The sequence below is a fragment of the Eublepharis macularius genome, chromosome 7 (assembly GCF_028583425.1).
Source record: "Eublepharis macularius isolate TG4126 chromosome 7, MPM_Emac_v1.0, whole genome shotgun sequence".
Lineage (NCBI taxonomy): Eukaryota > Metazoa > Chordata > Lepidosauria > Squamata > Eublepharidae > Eublepharis > Eublepharis macularius.
This window is the reverse complement of record NC_072796.1, coordinates 50,339,930-50,357,301: the sequence shown is the minus strand read 5'-3', so window position 1 is coordinate 50,357,301 and position 17,372 is coordinate 50,339,930. Positions and strand designations below refer to the sequence as shown.

Here is a 17,372-nt window from a genome sequence, read left to right as displayed (position 1 = left end):
AATTTGAGCTTGGATTTCCCCAGTCTAGTACTCTAAATACTGCACCATGCTGGAGTACAAACATCAATCCTCAATGGGACCATAAATCTGCAATAATTTGTGTTTTTCCATGAATAAAAGAGCAGGCCCATCTTGTGGGTTTTTGACCTATAACTGCTCCTCAGTTTGGAGAGTAGAGTGGAATAGAGATGCATCTGGTAGATGAATTGTGAATTTATCACTAATTCTCTGGAAATAAATGGCTATTTTATCTGTATGCACTTACTGTTCAGGGCTAGTGGCTTCTACAAAGCAAATTCTTGACTCACTAACCTGTGTTTGGAGGTGGCCAACATATATATGTGTGTAGAATTGATCTGCAGAAAAATTTTGTTCACTTTTTCAAATGCCTGTTGTCACTAGTTACTAAGAAAATGTGCCTGTTATAGGATAAGAGGATTTATTCTCTTATGGATTAGTTACTATTTGAGAGGAAATTAATTGACACCTTTTAAAATGGAAAGAAATCAGCAATAAATATTTGTAGTTGGTTTGGGCAATAAGGTAATCAGACTTGCAGAAGTCTCCAGAAAGGTGATTTTGCCTATGCACCAAAATGGCAGGTGTAACTGTGGACATAATTACACATTATATGTAGTTGTATAATCTTATTAACAGACTTCATTCTTTTGTTCTTTAACTGACTGCAGCCGCTGAAGCTTTGGAGCTGATTTCAAGTGGGAGACTATTTCACAGGATGAAAAGCTTTTTAACCATTTCAGCCAATCCCATTTTCCTATCAAATCTCACAACCCCCTCCATTTACCCTTGCTGAGGAATATTCACTAATCATGCTCAGTGTTTACAGCAATGAAAAGCAAACTCATTGTTAGAAATCAGAAAATAATTGAAAATTAAAAGTATATGTGGTTATGTTTACATGCAATAACATTCTGACACTTGATGCCAAACTAGGGTCGCATCTACAAGACATTGGATATTTCACTATCATTGTACTATAGCAATCATTTGCAACTGGGAAGAAGCCATGTTTGGGGCTGTTTTTGCCTTAGCAGATCAATGCACGGTGTACAACATGCAGCACTGGTTCTAATCTGTGCCACTGAAGTACTGCCACAGGAATCCCTTCAGTAGGCAGTATGCAAGTCTGCTTCATTATGTCCTCTTTGACAGTCAGTTATACAAGATAATAATAAGCAGAGCTTTTTTCTGGGAAAAGAGGTGGTGGAACTCAAGACTGCACAATGACATCACTTTGGGTCAGCTGTAACAAGGGGGGAGTTTTTTAAAGTTTAAATTGCCCTCGGCGAAAATGGTCACATGGTGGATGGCTCTGCCCCCTGATCTCCAGACAGAGGGGAGTTTAGATTGCCCTCCGCACCGCTGAGTGGCGCAGAGGGCAATCTAAACTCCCCTCTGTCTGGAGATCAGGGGGTGGGGCCACCCACCATGTGACCATTTTCAGGAGGTGCCGGAACTCCGTTCCACCACGTTCCTGCTGAAAAAAAGCCCTGATAATGTAACATGATGATGCCCTCAAGATGGTTACCATATAAGGAGACATTGGCAAAATCATACCAGCATTTGTATCATGAGTTTCTGTAAGATACAAGTAAACATCAGTATATCTAATCTAGGCCATAAAGTGTGAATCAAGAAATCCATGCAGTGGGGCCAAGGACAGACAGCGGGAAACCCCAGGTGTGCAGAAAATTATGAAATGTAAAACAAAAACCCCTTACATTGGAGGTTAGAAAACCCCTAAAATCATCAAAGCAATGTCTGCTTCTTTAAGAAGTGTGCCACTGAGATCTTGTGAGACTACCTCATGAAATCTTGGTAGCCATTTTGGTTAGTGTCAGTGTGTGGGGGGCAGGGGGGGCAAAGAAGTTTAAAAGATAAAAAATAGGAGGGAGGGATCGTAAAGCTGGGGGGAGGAGCATAAAAAATAAAAATGGAAAGTTGAAGGTGGAGAATGGAATAGAAAAGATTGAATGAGAACAGGCTACTAGGAAAGAAAGAAACATATAGGGAGTAGGTGGCTGGGAGAGCAAGGAAGAGTCTGTAAATACTGCAGGGGAGGGGGAGAACAAGAGGGAGAGAAGGAGTGGGGATATGAAAGCCCCTTCTCATGAGTCCTTGCAGGATTCCCACTTGTTTTGTCTTAAAAGAAATGCATAGAAGCTGGCTTTGCAATAACGTGCATTTTGAAAAGGGATTTCTTTTGTAAGAAGCATGATGCTTACAGATATTTATAGTAAATCAGACAGCTTTAAATGAGTCCCTGTTTTCCTGGACATGAAAGTGAAAAGAGAAGAAAAAGGCCATTCACTGGTGCTTGAAGAGAGGCTTAAAATGCAAACATTGATGTGGCAAGAGGTTTAAAATAAGAAATATTTGCATTTGTACATCCCAGTGCGGTAACAAATATACAAAATGGATGACATCAGGTTTCTCCTGCAGGTGCCTTGTCTGAATTCCAGTTGCTGGGTAGGCAAAACTTATTTGCAACAACAGGCTGGCACCTGCAGATCTCACAGACATTCAAGTGGATAAACTAGTATAACATATCTCTGGGTGAGGAAGCAGAACCAACAGAGGAGTCTGGCCTTCTCCCCCTCAAAATTCCTGCAAACATTTCAATTTTCCCTTTGAATTAACATGTATATTGTTAATTCCCTTGAGACATCTGAACAGGTTCAGCTTGGGAGACTAATTGAAAGTGTGACAGGAATAATAGCTCCTTTTTAATCTCATAGGCTGAGGTCAGTTGTAAAATATACTTGCTGTGAATGCACATAAAAGGGTAGCAGGTGATGAGACTTTTTTCCTAGCAATTGGTGTAAAACCAGGGCTTTTTTTCAGGGGGAACGCGGGGGAACGGGGTTTCGGAACCTCTTGAAAATGGTCACATGGCTGGTGGCCCCACCCCCTGATCTGTGTCTGGAGATCAGGGGGCGGGGCCACCAGCCATGTGACCATTTTCTCTGAGGGCAACCCACTGAGTTCCACCACCTCTTTTCCCAGAAAAAAAGCCCTGTGTAAAACAGTACTGACCTGGCAGACCAGTGGTCCACCAGCCTTCACAGGTGTATATGGGAGATCTCAAAATGGTCTTTTCTTTCTCATTTCCAAAATCTATGAAGAGATAATAAGGGAGGAGAATTAGACACCTCTTTGTATTTTCTTATGTTTTAGATGGTCATCACGTGTGGGAAATGGAAGCCAAAACTGACAAAGAATTGTGCAAGCCAGTAAGTATATCCCCCTTTGTTTCTCTGTGAATGCATTCATGCATGTCTGTTCATCACTCAGTGACTGTGATGACTTGTATGTGTGAAAAAGCTGGATTAAACATCACCACTTTCATATCATCTGACTTGTTAAACACAAATGTTTTCAATAGAAGCAGTTCCAACTTCTGCTTAATGCATTATGCTGCTTTCACAGCAGAGTTAAATATAAAGCAGTTCATCACTGCAAACAGGACTGGCATCAAAGGTTTTAAGTTCGCTTCATGTTTTGTGCTCAGGTCTGTTAATTCAGCTGAGAAGCATTTAAAGCCCAATCTTATGCATATTTACTCAGAAGGAAGCCTCACTAAATTAAATGGGCCTGCTCCCAAGTAAGTGTATTTGGCATAACAACCTGAGAAATATATATATGCTTATGTGAATTGGCCCTGAAAGCCTTCACTTGGAATACTAGAGTGTGCTTTATTTAAAGATTAAAATATCCTGGAATTTCTTCTTAAACAGGGAAGTAAACAAAGCAGCTTTATAAAAACTTCTCTTACATTTAAAAAATGTTTTTTTTGTAATTGTAGTAAAGTTGGTCTGCAATTTTCACCTCATTATCAGAGCAATCACTAGAGGTTTTTTTTTAATGTATTGGGGGTGGGGTGGAGGAGATAGTTCCATGTTTCTTTTCTGTTCTTCCATCATTTCCTTGATCTTTGTTTTCATATTCCTTAGGTAACAAAAACCTAAGGTCAGTGTACTGGTAAATATACACATGGGTTTGACACTGACTGTTTTTTGAACCACATTAAGAGAGGTTTTACATGTTATAAACTATAGGGGAAAAGCTGTTCTGAGAGTCCATACGCATTTCTACTTTTAATCACATGCTTGGGAGAACACATTCACTTTTCAAGTGCCATAACTTGTAGAAAGTGAAGTCATGATTACACTTGCTCTGCTTTTGGTGACAGTTTGTAACAAATGAAGCTACTCTGAGCCTTTGGGTCAATGATTATTGGTTGAGTGCAGCTATAAGGAGGGGGGAAAGCCTACATGAGAGGAGAGTAAAGCAAATCTTGGAGTCAGGCTTCAATCTAGTACCCACTTCAAATTTATTAATTTTTGTAAACTGCCTTTGAATATATATTTTATTAAACAGTGGAATATAAATATTTTACATAGTGGCAAGGAAGGAGAAAGTTGCTCCTTTTCTGAGAGGGTTCCATATGCATTGTGATGGCTTCAACACTGTCTTGAAGAGTTGAGGAGGTTGTGTGAGGGGGGTGAGGACCAAAAGTGAGGTTTTGTCGGTGTTGAACCTAAGGACTCAATAGCACCAACTTTTTAAAACCCTATCATTTCTCAGAGTGACTTGGGAGACCTCCCTGTATAAATATTACATTTGGGAATGTTTGATGTAAGGTTTCTTTTTTTTAGCTCAGGTACAGTGTTTGTACAGAAATGACCTTTTCATTATTCTTTCTTTTAAAATACCTACAAGTTGTGCTTGGGAAAGGGTCGTGAAGGAATATGTTATGTGGAAAATACAAGGGAGGCACTCATGGGGAAACTGGATAGACAGAAAGAGGAGGGCTTAGACCCCCAATTCCCCTCTCAGATGTTTTCCCCATTTTCCTCAGGCCCCAAGCACTCACAAGTATATCAGAGAGACATGGTACAAAAAATACATAAATGTTTACTTCACATCTCACCATTAAGTGTACAAAAAATGTTGTTGCCAAGTTTTCAAGTAACTTCCTTACATTTATGTGGGAATGTGATTCCGCACAGGTCTTCTGTTTTAAGTCAGTTTTCAATACGTTGGTACATCTTTTTTAAAAACTTTACCATTGACATTTTCTTTCAGACCTCATTGGTGATTGAGATACCACCATTCCGCAACCAGAGAATAACAAGTCCTGTCCAGGTTAATTTTTATGTCTGCAATGGAAAGAGAAAGAGAAGCCAGTGCCAGCTTTTCACCTACCTTCCTGCTAATGGTAACAACATATTTCTAACTTCAAGCTGCAGAAACTAAGTATTGTATATATCATTTGATGGAATGGTGCAAGAAGAAAAAGTAATAATTCTGCAGCACTCTTGGACAATTTAGGCCTTAAACAAGTGCTCTTACATTAAATTGTCAAAAAAAACCCAAAAGATTTTGTTGGTCTTGTTCCAAGTAAATAATGTGCTGTTTGTTTGGTAGAGACCTCTGACCACCCTTACTGTTGGTATAAAATGATAAATAACTGGAGCATGCCTCCCTAGTTATAGACGATATGACACATGCCACCACCACGCAGAAGAATTCTTTGAGTAACACCAGGGAAAAATGTACAGATATTGTTCAGTGGAACCTGTAGGAAGAAAGGAGTAGTTTAAGTGGATATTCTGCCATAGCACTCTTTTTCCTCGCTTACCAGATTTTTTAAGGCTGTCTGAGGGGGAAAAGGTAGGTCAGCCTTGGCATATTTGGCAACTTACTTGCTTAATACATTCATAAAGCATGTCAGAAGAAGGTGATTCTGATTTATGCCGCATCATAGTTTCAGGAAGGTTGCCATGTTGATCTGCAGTAGAATAGTAGGATTTGAGTCTAGTGGCACCTTTGAGACCAACAAGATTTTCAGAGTATAAACTTTTGAGAGTCAGTGCTCCCTTCTTCAGATACAAGTAGGAATGGAGTTCCCTGAGCCTTTATATCCCAGTCAGGAGGTGGGAGGGATGTTAAAGTACAGTGTTAGACCTTGATTAGATTAGACCAGAAATTAGCATCTGTGGTGAGGCACACATTGTGATTGCGCTAGCACAGGCCAGTTGTTCAGAACAGGATTTTCTTAGCTTTTAGGCTACTGAGGGGGTGACCCCATCCCCCAAAATGTTCTGAGGTGTTTTTTCTTGCCAAAAATGGTCACGTGGTATAGAGAGGGGTTTTTGCTGCTACAAAAGATAGGCGTTTCATTCTACTAGCTGCTCTGCTTTTGCTGGTTTGCTGTTATACAGTTAGTTGTTAGTTTAAATAATAGTGTTTAAAGTTTGTTCTTTTACCACGGTTTGTTTGATCTGCCGTGGAATTGGTGAGTTACGTTGCCTTGTGCAGCTTTTATTTTTCCTGATCGATAAGTCTTGAACCAATGTTAGGGCAGACAAGGTGTTGTTTAAAAAATGTGAGGAGTGTGGGACCAAGATGGTTAAGACTGATGGCCGTTCTCTATGCCTTGCATGCTTGGGCAAAAGCCATGTGGTTGATTGGTGCAAATATTACCAGGTCTTTACATCAAAGGCAAGAGGAGAGTGGGCTTCTGGTCTAAAAGCTTGGCTTTGGGAGAAATTCATGCCTAGTGCCACAAGCCCCTCAGTAAAAAAATCTGCCCTGGCAGAGCCCTCAAATCTGCCAACAGCCAAACCCTCTCTGGAGTTGATGCCAGCCTCAGATCCAATGTCTACTGTAGTACCGTCAAGTCTGATAGTTTCTCCTTAGAGGCGACAGGAACTGCGCTCTCAGTCCTAAGAGACTTCAGCCTCAGTTTGGCCGGCCTGTTAACAGTGTAATAATGGAAGATTCTCCTCTCAGGTCTCAGAACAGGGTTTCCAGATCTCCAGCTCCGACTGCCCCAGGGCAGTTTGATGGATCCTCTGTCACACAAGTGCAAAGACAAGTCAAAGCATGTAGAAAAGCCTTGGTATAAGTTTCATCATCAGACTGGTCACTCGGATCTGATCCAACCACTGGATCTGATGGTGGAGATGCCACTACGTCCTGTAGTGAGCAGGAGATTGAGCTCTGCTTCTCCAGGATTGGGGGAAGTGGTTCAGGGGGAAACTGCCCACCCTTGGGAATCTCACTCATGCTGTTCCAGGCAGCCAAAATGCCTATGTCATCTGGCTCTGTGGTATCCCCACTACCTACTACTTAACTAATCACACAACTGAGGTGATTTCTACCTGACCTACACGTATTTGGCTCCAACTTGGTCGGATCCGAAGAAGAGATGCTGGTGTCTGGATTCGAGTTGGGTCCCCCCTCCTCGTCCCAGTGCTTTGGGACACAGATCTGAGTTGGAATGCGAGTTGGAGCTGATCGGTTCCGAACGTAGTGCAAGCTTCACTTCTGATCTTTCACCTGAGGAAGCAGCAGGGGACTCTCAGCAGAATTCTCCAGGCATCAGTTACAAGTTGTATGGTGAACAGGTGCTCCTCATGGCAAAGTCACTCAGCATAGATGTCTCTGCTTCTCAGCAGAAGCCAAGGGACAATATTCTGCAGTATATATATTCTGACACTCCTGATGTAGTAGCTTTCCCTAGGCTTGAAAGATTTGTAGAAATCATAGCAAATCTGTGTTAAAAGCCTGCATCTATTCCAGCAGCTTCCAAGAAGCTGGAAGCTCTTTACAGAGTGAAGCAAGATCGATGCCCTTATATGTTTACACATCCTTCTGCTTTGTCTCTTATTGCGGAGAAATTACAGACCAGATATTGGCAAGGCAGTCTTTCCACTCCTGTGGATAGGGAGAGAAAGAAATCAGACAATGTAGGCAGGAAGATGTATTCTGACTCTATTCTCAACATCAAGATGACTAACTTCTTGGCCATTATGAGTGGTTACCAGATTTTCCTTTGGCAAATGTCTTCCTATGCTGTACCAGAGGACAAGAAGCCTCTAGCTTAGCTGATTCAGGATGAAGCAATAATCCTCTCAAAGCAGCAGATTCGTGCCAGTGGGCATGTCTTGGATGTCTCAACAAGAGGTCTCAATACTTCTGTAGTCTTACCTAGACACACATGGTTGAGTTCCACTGCACTCCTGTTAAGAGACTCAAAACAAAATAGAGGATATGCCCTTTAAAGGCGTTATTTTCAGAAAAAACACATGAATACCTTTCCAAAAAGAAGGATCGGCAGACCGCCAAATCTTACAGTATTCTGCCACAGTCTCCACGTGTCCCACCGTACAGACAACCTGTGAGACATGACTATTAGCCTTGACAAGACCACAGGGCCTACAGATATCAGCCATATCAGCCACAGTATCCATACTGGGCTTTGTATTCTGGCTAGTTCCAATCAAAAAGAAAGTCGTCTGGGTGGCCCAAACTGAATGTGGACCATATTTTCATAAATATGGAAAATCCATATAGACCATACTATCATAAATATGGTAAATCCATATTTCAAAATAAAAAGGATACAATCCTTAAACCACCTTTCCAAAGATATTCCCACAGAAGTCATTGGGACTGCTCCAGAGGAAGTGGCTTGAAGACTACAGCCAAAACATACTAAGGGAAGAGAGAACGTGAAAATAACCGTAATCATATATAGTGGTGCCCTGCTAACAATGGAGTGCCTTTGTGATGATTAAACTGAACCCAAATATTCTTTGAAATATGTGTGTGTCTCCGAGGGTTGGTAATCCTGAAGGTAAAAAGGTAAAAGTATTAACGTAGGTAGTACATTTCTAGCAACTTGCTTGTACCATGCTTAGAACTGGCGTGGTCCAATCCATACAATCTGTCTGCAGGATTAAGACTCATGTCTCACCTTAGCCGTGAGACTATTGGTTGGCCATGGACAAAACTCTAATTGTCAGCCTCATCTTTTTGTCTGGAAAATAGAAATAGTGAAACTCCTAACAAACATATTTCAGGGCGGGGGGAAATTGTGCAAACCCTGAGTTTTTGAGGATGCATTTATAGGATTTTTGTGGCATAGCAGCTCCTTTTATCTGGCCCATCCTTCAAGGAGCTCACTTCAGCATACATGTTCAGCCCTCCTGGATATGATCTCACAGCAGCCTTATAAGGGTAATTTAGGCTGAGAGGTGGGGGGTGGGGGTGGGCAGCATCAAGGACACCCAGTGAGTGTCATGGCTGATCAAGTATTTGGCTTTCATTTGCCTGCTGGTTTAGGTTTTGTTTCAACTATGTGCTGTTGCTATTAAGCATACTGTTAGCCTTTTTTCCTCTCTATGAGGCAGAGGGCAGGAAGAAGAGTTCTTGCCTCATGATTTGTTATGCAGCCTTTTCCCTCACCTTCCTACACTGTAACCCCATGAACTAGGACAGAGCTAGGCAACCTCCAGTATATATGCACAGAAGCATGCCAGATGATGTTGTTGAGCTCCTAAAATACTGGCAGTGCGCTGGGTCTCAACTTATAAAATCTTTCACTCCCCTCCACTTTTTGCCAGCACACCAGAAATTTCACAGATAAGACAGTGTGTTTTGGAGGCATTAGGGCCAAAAAGATGTCCTACCCCTGACATAGGACGTTGCCTCGATGCAAAGAAAAAGAGCCTGATTATCTGAACCTGACAGTTTCTTGCTCACATCTGTGGCAACAGAGAGTCAAATGAAGAGCTCAGTGGGAGAATATGGATGAGTGCCTCTCCCCACCACCTTGCCTTGCAACTTGTAATCGACCTGAATTTGCTGGGCCTTACTTTATAGGCATGGACAAAGGACAACGCAATGGGGAGATAAAAGCCTCAGCAGCAAACACTAAACAAAATTTTACAGTAATTAGAGCACCCAGAAGCTCTGTGTTGGCTTCCTGCATTAGAAAGGCTCATTCTAGGGGGCATTCTGACTGGTGTATGGAAAACAAGCCTATACAACCCTGCTCCCATGGACCCAACCAACTTAAAAAGGAGTCTAGGCTGGGTTAGACAAGGAAATTGGTTACATGGCCACAGAGTCATATACTGGAACGAGCTGTTCTCTTTGATATTATAAGTTTATGCCTGTGCAGTTCCACTCACTAATTTCCTATTAGTGCTACTGAGGATGATAATGGTTTTAAAAATTCAACACAGGAAACAAAGTTTATAATAATGTTATATTGAGTAAATAAAGATAGCATTATTAGACTTGGAATACTCCTAAAGGTCAAGCTGTAAAGAAGCCTGCAAATTTGAAAGTAGCAACTGGGCTGTAATCTACAAAAGACTTAAGGCTTGTTCTCATGCTCTATTTTTCCTATATGCAAGTAATCTTAACTGACCTCAGACACACCCAAATAGGACTGCCCAAGTTTTGGCATCTTGAAAAAGTGCTACCACACTTCTAGGTCTTCTGCTAGCTGTATTGAGTACTGCCAAGTTCATGCTAAATATTTCTGCAAATGAATATATGTCAGGACCCAGACTAGCCTTGCCAAGACCTGCTAATAATGGGCAATCTCCTGCCAATCAGTGCCTCTGCCCACTGATAACCAGCTAATCAGCAGGAGGAACCAGGCAGGTGAAACGGGGCAGGGATAATCATTGCCTCTGCACGATGATGTCACTTCCAGCATGACCCAGAAGCAACAGCATTGCATTAGGGTTGATTCTTTAACAATCAGCCAAAATATAGCAAAAATGAAAGTGACAACATTGCTGGAAGTGAGGTCATCACACAGGGCCAATGGCTAGCTCTGCGTGCCTTGGTAAGTTCCCACCTCCCCCTGATTGGCAGGGGGGGACTTGGCAACCCTAGCCTGGGCTTTTCACATGGAGACAAAAAAAACAGTTTATGTGTTATGAGTGAAATAATAATTAGCATTTTTATAAGACTTTGTTGAAGAGCTAACAAATTCTTACAGTTGCATTACACGGTAGGGCATTTATTTATTCTCTGTGTTTTTCCCTGATGGGGACCCAACAAGGCTTGCAACAGTTCTCCTCTCCTACATTTTATTCTCACAGCAACCTGAGAGGTAGGTTAGATTGAGAGAGGGTGACTGGCCCAAGGTTACCAAGCAAGCTTCCATGGCAGAGTGGGGATTTGAACCTGGGTCTCCCAAATTCGATTCTGACCCTTTAGTCACTCATTATCCTGGAGCTCAGACCTTTTGTATTATCACAGTAGCAATCAGACAGAAGTATGGAACAGAAACCAAGAGATACTGATTTGCCTAAGCATGTTCAATAACTTCATGGTTGACCTGAGATTTCCACTAGTGACTTTAGCTCATGTTTTAACTCCTCCACCATCAGGTCTTAGGATATGTATGTATTCTTACCATGATCTAATGTGGTTCTGGACAAGCCAAGTTCACACTGGATTAATTGCTAAAGTACCTCAAGACTGTTTCAGATAAGGTAGTTGCAGTACAAAGTTGCAGATCAGATTTCATACTGAAATACCCATGCCCTTAAAATATGTAGTAAGTAACCTTAAATGAGAAGTGTTTTTTACAGACATATATTATATCCATCTCAGTAATAGTATGCAACATTCTAGATAGCATATGACCCAGCGTATCCTCTGTGAAGTTATGGTCAAAATTTTCAGTGCATTTAGCATGATTTTAAGTGCAGTATTTGTGAAGACTTATGAGAAAACATGTATTGAGCTTGACCTTCCAATTATTATATTTAATCTTACAATAGCAAAGCACAGCAGAACCAAAGGGGTGATGATTCTGAGCATGCTTCTGAAAATAGTAGCCAACTTTGTCGGCTCTGGGCTCTGCTTCCTGTTCTATGTCTATAATTATCTCTTGACGGTTTGCAGCCATGGTTTTCTAGTGATGATATTTAAGAGTTACCCTACTCTTTTATGTTCTCTCTCCCTCACTTTCTTTACTAAAATACTATGCCAGTCTAACGTGAGAAAAGTAATAAAATTGATGCCGTGTGCTCTCGTTATTGCAATACAGATTTTTCATTTTACTGCTACTCTCTTGACATGTTTCAGCTTTAGACTTTCATGCGAAGTTGAGCAAACTCTTACGTGAGTGCAGAATGATTTGTTGGATTGCGGGGGTGGGGGGCAGAAATGGCTTGTCTTGTTTTTAAAAAGGTCATAAAAGACACCTGGATCTGTGATGTTATCATTTTAAATGTTATAGAATAATTTTTCAAGATAAAAGGAATATTACTAGAGACTAGATTGTATGCAAGTGTTCTGCTAGCCTTAAAAGTGTTGGAGGACCTGCCTTGCGGAACCCATTAGGAAAACTGTAATTGGTCCAATAAGATTGCAGTTTTTTGATAGGCAAAGTGAAGTAAAGTAGTGGACTATCTTAGGTCATTTTATCACTCTAAGCAAGATACAATTTTGCTTCCCTCTGTTTAGTTCCTAATCAAATCATGCTTAGTTACTGCTGTAGAACAGTTTCCTTGATCACTGGAATCAAGCAATTTTAATCAACAAGTGCGTGTTCTAAAGAACAAAACTTGGTTCAAATTGATACTGACGTTCACTCATCACCAATCTCTTATGAAGCAGTTCTTGAAAGACTTCACTAGGCTCCATCACATCAACCTGGAACCTTTGATGGTTCTCACCTAGCACATGGTTTAACCGTTTGAGCCATTAACCTCCTGTTGTTGGAGACTCATTACTTATAGAGTGACTTTTCTGGTCATATTCTGCTTGGTAAAGGATCAGTGAACTCCGAAGTTCCCTACCTCCAGATCCACAGGGACAAAGTTGTTGTTGTGACCCCAGAATCACTTTTCCGCTGAAGGTGGTATCTGAGTGCCATCAGAACCAAGACATGGTTCAACCTAATTAGAAGAAGAGAAGGCCCTGCATTCTTGGCACATCCATAGAGCACTGCCCTTCTTCCTAGACAGTACTGCCTCCTTCAGAAGAGACCATGTCCTGTTTCCATATTACTTGGGACCAAAGAAGGGACTGTCTTCCGAGAGATTCATCTACTCTTCTACGTGTCCATCTCCAAGTAGGTCAGCTTGCTAAGTCCACCATCAGTGTGATGCACAGAGACCATGAAGTATAAGCACATTGCTTATCTGTAACTGGTGTTCTTTTAGCAGTCATCTGTACATTCACACAGCCCATCTACCTTCCCCACAGCAAGTATTTCTTAACTCGGTATGGTGTACCCTTTTGGAAGGGAGAGTGAAGACACAGACCTCCCTCTTGGGCTTGACTCCAGGGAAGAGGATTTTCATGCTTAAAATCTAGAATTAAATCTCTCCATGGGCACAGAGCTCATCAGTGTGAATGCACAGATGACCACTCAAAAACACTAGTAAGGTAAATCATCTGTTTTTTACTCTCAAAATGTTCTAATTAAGCAAGACAATCAGTAGAATTCAATAATTCCAATTTCTATACACTGTAGACTTGTCCAAGTTTCAAATCATACTGATTTCTTTAGATCTTTCTGCATCTTCTGAAGCTTTTGAAAAAAAAGTCTGTGTTTTTAAACATACACATGAAATTAAGTAACAAACTAAAGGATGAAACAGTCTGTGCAAATCTTTGGTTTTTAAAATTAATCAAATTAATTAAATTTCAAAATTAGAACCTGTTGGTCTTTTTGGAAGTGATTCTGATTAGAGAAAAATCTTGAAGGTAGCATTATGAAGGATATATTACTTATTAGATGCAGAGGAGTTAGCCATGTTAGTCTGTGGTAGCAAAATCAAAAAGAGTCCAGTAGCACCTTAAAGCTGCTACTGGACTCTTTTTGATATTACTTATTGTTTATATAGATGTCATACAGCTAATTTTGTCAATATTTATTGTGACATTTCTTGTATAATATTAATGAACAGATCAACGTTACTCAAAAGTTTACCTCAATATGATTCATTCATAACAGTACTAAGATCTGTTAGGTTAGAAACAAATTGCTTTTCTCATGGAGGGGAAAGCTTTTGGAAAGAGGATCACTTGTGGTATGTTCACTAATATCAATGCCATCTCCGGTAAACAAGTGTTGCAAGTTTTTGAAGAGTTTGTGGGAAACATTAGCCACACAGAGAGGATATTGTTGAAAAGTACAGATCATTAAAGGTTCATAACTTTTAATACAGAGTTGATTGATTCTGTGTTTAATTCTAAGTTGGTGCCAGTTGGAAAAATAGGGAAAAATAAGATGGGCTTGAGAACCTTATGAGGCCACTGTTGTTCTATCCATTACACTGCCTGAGAGTGGGATTAAGTTTTACAAATATATCAAATGGTACAATTCTATGTGTTAAGATATATAATATATATTTAGCTTTTATGGTAATAAAGAACTTTGAACAGATAAGAAAATAAATACTGCATTTATTTCAGTTTTCCAGAAATGTCAACTTTTTGTCAAATTCATAGGGTTGACCATCCCCAGATGGAGGTGGGGGAGATCCCCCGCTCCCAGCCTCCTGCCCCTCCACCTCTCACCTGGCCAGCAGGGGAAAAGATGTGAGAACGGGACTCCCGGGGTGTGCTCAAGGCATGATGACATCTCTCCCAAGTGTAACATCATTGTGCAGGTCCCGGGAATGTTCCTGGGCTTCATGCTGGGCCAATTTGGTGTGAAGCCCAGGAGCTTCAATCTCAACCATTCTTTATTACAGTCAGTGACCAGAGAGGAATGAGATAAAAATCGACCAGAATTTAGCGTATATAAAATACAGCAAGAATGTAACAAATCTAGACGTGGATACATAACTTCGTAACAAACACTAACTTGCAAAATTAAAAGAAGTCCATCAGGATCAATCAAAAGCTAAAAACATACTAGTGTAATGCTAACTAAAAGGCCAATCTATGCCAACTAACATCCAACAATTTAAATCAAAACTTACTACAAGTATAGATAAGGGTTTGCACAAACCCTGGCAAAGTATGGCTAAGTTAACGTGTTAGCTATTACAATCAATTCTTCATCAACTTTGCCAGGCAAGATGTGAGAAGATTGAAGTTTGATTGCTTGGGAGCAAAACTTGGCTACCTGCCAAGTGATCTCTGTACTTTCGTCAGAAAGAAGCCTATTTATGTTGACCAAATCAGAAGTATCTGTAGAACGATCCAGTAGTGGAAGGATAAGCGCAGCACGGATCACGTAGAAAGGGCAGCAAAAAAACATATGAAGCCCAGGAGCATTCCTGGGGCCTGCGTGATGACATCACTCCCAAAAATGATGTCATCATGCGAGGACATCCAAGAGGTAAGTGCCAGGTACCTCCACCCCCTGCTGAGAGGGTAAGGGGACCTGGCAACCCTACATAATCAGAAAAAATGGTTTTCCCAGTATTAGTACAACATTTTCAGAAATTTTACACCTATTCTTAAAGCAAAAGTTTGGAGTAGAATCTTCCTTAAAGCAAGCCTGCTTTGGGTGTGGGGGTGCAGTTTTGCCTTGTGATCTTTCAGTTTGTCATATTTAGGCCCAGTGGTTTTATTTTCGGTGGAAATATGAGATGATGTCTCACTTCTGTTACACATGCTCTTTTTCTTTGTAGTTTATTGTATTTTGGCTGTTGTCTGATGAGATTACTTTCTGATATTTAACAGTCTATGCAAAAGCTAGAAGGACTTTGTCAGTATTGTTTCTATTTGGAGAGAGATGTATTTTGTGAGCCTTTGCAAATAGGCTGCCATCAAGCCCTTTGTGCTCTGTAAATGGGGCATTTTCTAGAGTAAAAGAATTGAACTACAGTATTATTATTGTATTCCTGCCTTTTTCTGATTTTAGGAAGACTTTTTGTCCTATGTCAGTTGGGAGTTAATGTACTAGCATCCGTGCTGTTCATAAGTGTATCATTTGTTTGCCAAGATTCAAGAAAATATGACTGTTTAATAAAGTGCAGCCAACCAGCTCTTTAAGTAGAAAGTCTGGATCATGAATGCTTCTGCTTCCATCACATAGTGTACCATCTGTACCTGTAAACCTTCCAAGTCATGTCAAGAAAGAGCATAGAATCCAAGGAACTTTGTTTCAGAACAAAAATAACTGCATAGTTTTATTTAAACTTCCATCTTGATTCTGTCACATGCAACACATACAACAGCAAAACATGCTTTGCTGCCATGATATTCCTTTTGAAAGTCAACATCACATGTAGTGGATAGAATGCTACGTTTGAATGTGAGATACCTCAGTTCAGATCTCTGATGGTCCTCCTGAGTGAGCCCCTTGTATCTTATGTTACAGCCAAAGCATGCTTTACCCAGTTCATGCAGTGCTAAACAGGAAATGGGAGAAAGGTACTGCGAGGCTGTCTGAGGACATCCAAGTGTGCTGATGGGCAAAAGTAGCTGAATATGGATGAAAACTTACTCTTCACATTGAAAGATCAGAAAGCAGAAACTTGAACAAGTCCAACAGACCTTGTTTTCTAGAAATAGCACTCAGCTTTGGCACTGCTACTCAATTGCTGGCTAACTCAAGCTTGTTAGCATCTCTGTTGTAGGTAGGCAAGAAAAAATGTGGAGGCAACCAAGCCTTCTCCCTTGAACTTTATGTAGCTTAGTGTTTGACTTTTCTGTGGGATCATCACACATATATGCCCATAATGCAACTCTAACCAGCAGGCCAAGGATCCAACCTTGCAGAGATAATCAGCATTATCTAAGTATCTCTAGAATTGTGTTATCTCTACATTCAAACATCTGTCCCAAGTGGTGGGACAGGTGGGACTCAAGTCAGAGTTGACTCATGGTGACCCCTGATGGGGTTTTCATGGCAGAAGACTAACAGAGATGGTTTGCCATTCCCTGCCTCTGCAACCCTGGTCTTTGTTGGAGGTCTCCCATCCAATTACTAACCAAGGTCTGGCTCAAGTATGGAACATTAAAAACTACTCAGTAGTTGTTAAGATAACCTGCATCAAGTGATGGTTTCTTTAGGAGTGGTCTTACCACAGTCTGCTTTAAGGGCTTATGGAGGCCTCTCCATCCTCAATAAAATAGTAACTGCTTCAGACATCCAACCAATCAGACTCTTTTTAGCAGCCTAGGATGTGCAAAGATCCAAGACATGGGGGTTGCTTTCACAAGAACCATGTCCATAATCATAGGACAGATAAACTGAAAGGTAACCATCAAAATTTATTTATTTATTTATTTATTTATTTATTTATTTATTTATTTATTTATTTATTTATTTATTTATTTATTTATTTATTTATTTATTTATTTATTTATTACATTTCTAGACCGCCCTCCCCGTCTGACAGGCTCAGGGCGGTGTAACAACATACAATTTATAATATACAGTTTAAAACAATAAAAACATTATAAATAGACATTTAAAACATTATTCCATGTGCAATAAAATTTCACAAATGGTGGGTATAAATATCAAAATTCAGCATTTTAGGTGCAGGGCTTGGCTCTTACATAATGACCTGCGTCACACTGTGAGCTCCTGCATGGGTGGCGGACGGTCTTTAGTA

General features: G+C 40.6%; 1 protein-coding gene across 2 annotated transcripts in view; it reads left to right on the top strand.

Moving 5' to 3' along the window:
* The window catches only part of NFATC1 (nuclear factor of activated T cells 1), a 179,511-nt gene that overhangs the window by 106,039 nt on the left and 56,100 nt on the right, over positions 1–17,372 (top strand). For both annotated transcript variants that reach the window (XM_054984882.1, XM_054984881.1), the window contains exons 7-8: positions 3,199–3,254; positions 5,110–5,242. In XM_054984882.1, coding sequence (XP_054840857.1) covers positions 3,199–3,254; positions 5,110–5,242 — 189 coding nt within the window. The remainder of the gene's footprint in view (positions 1–3,198; positions 3,255–5,109; positions 5,243–17,372) is intronic.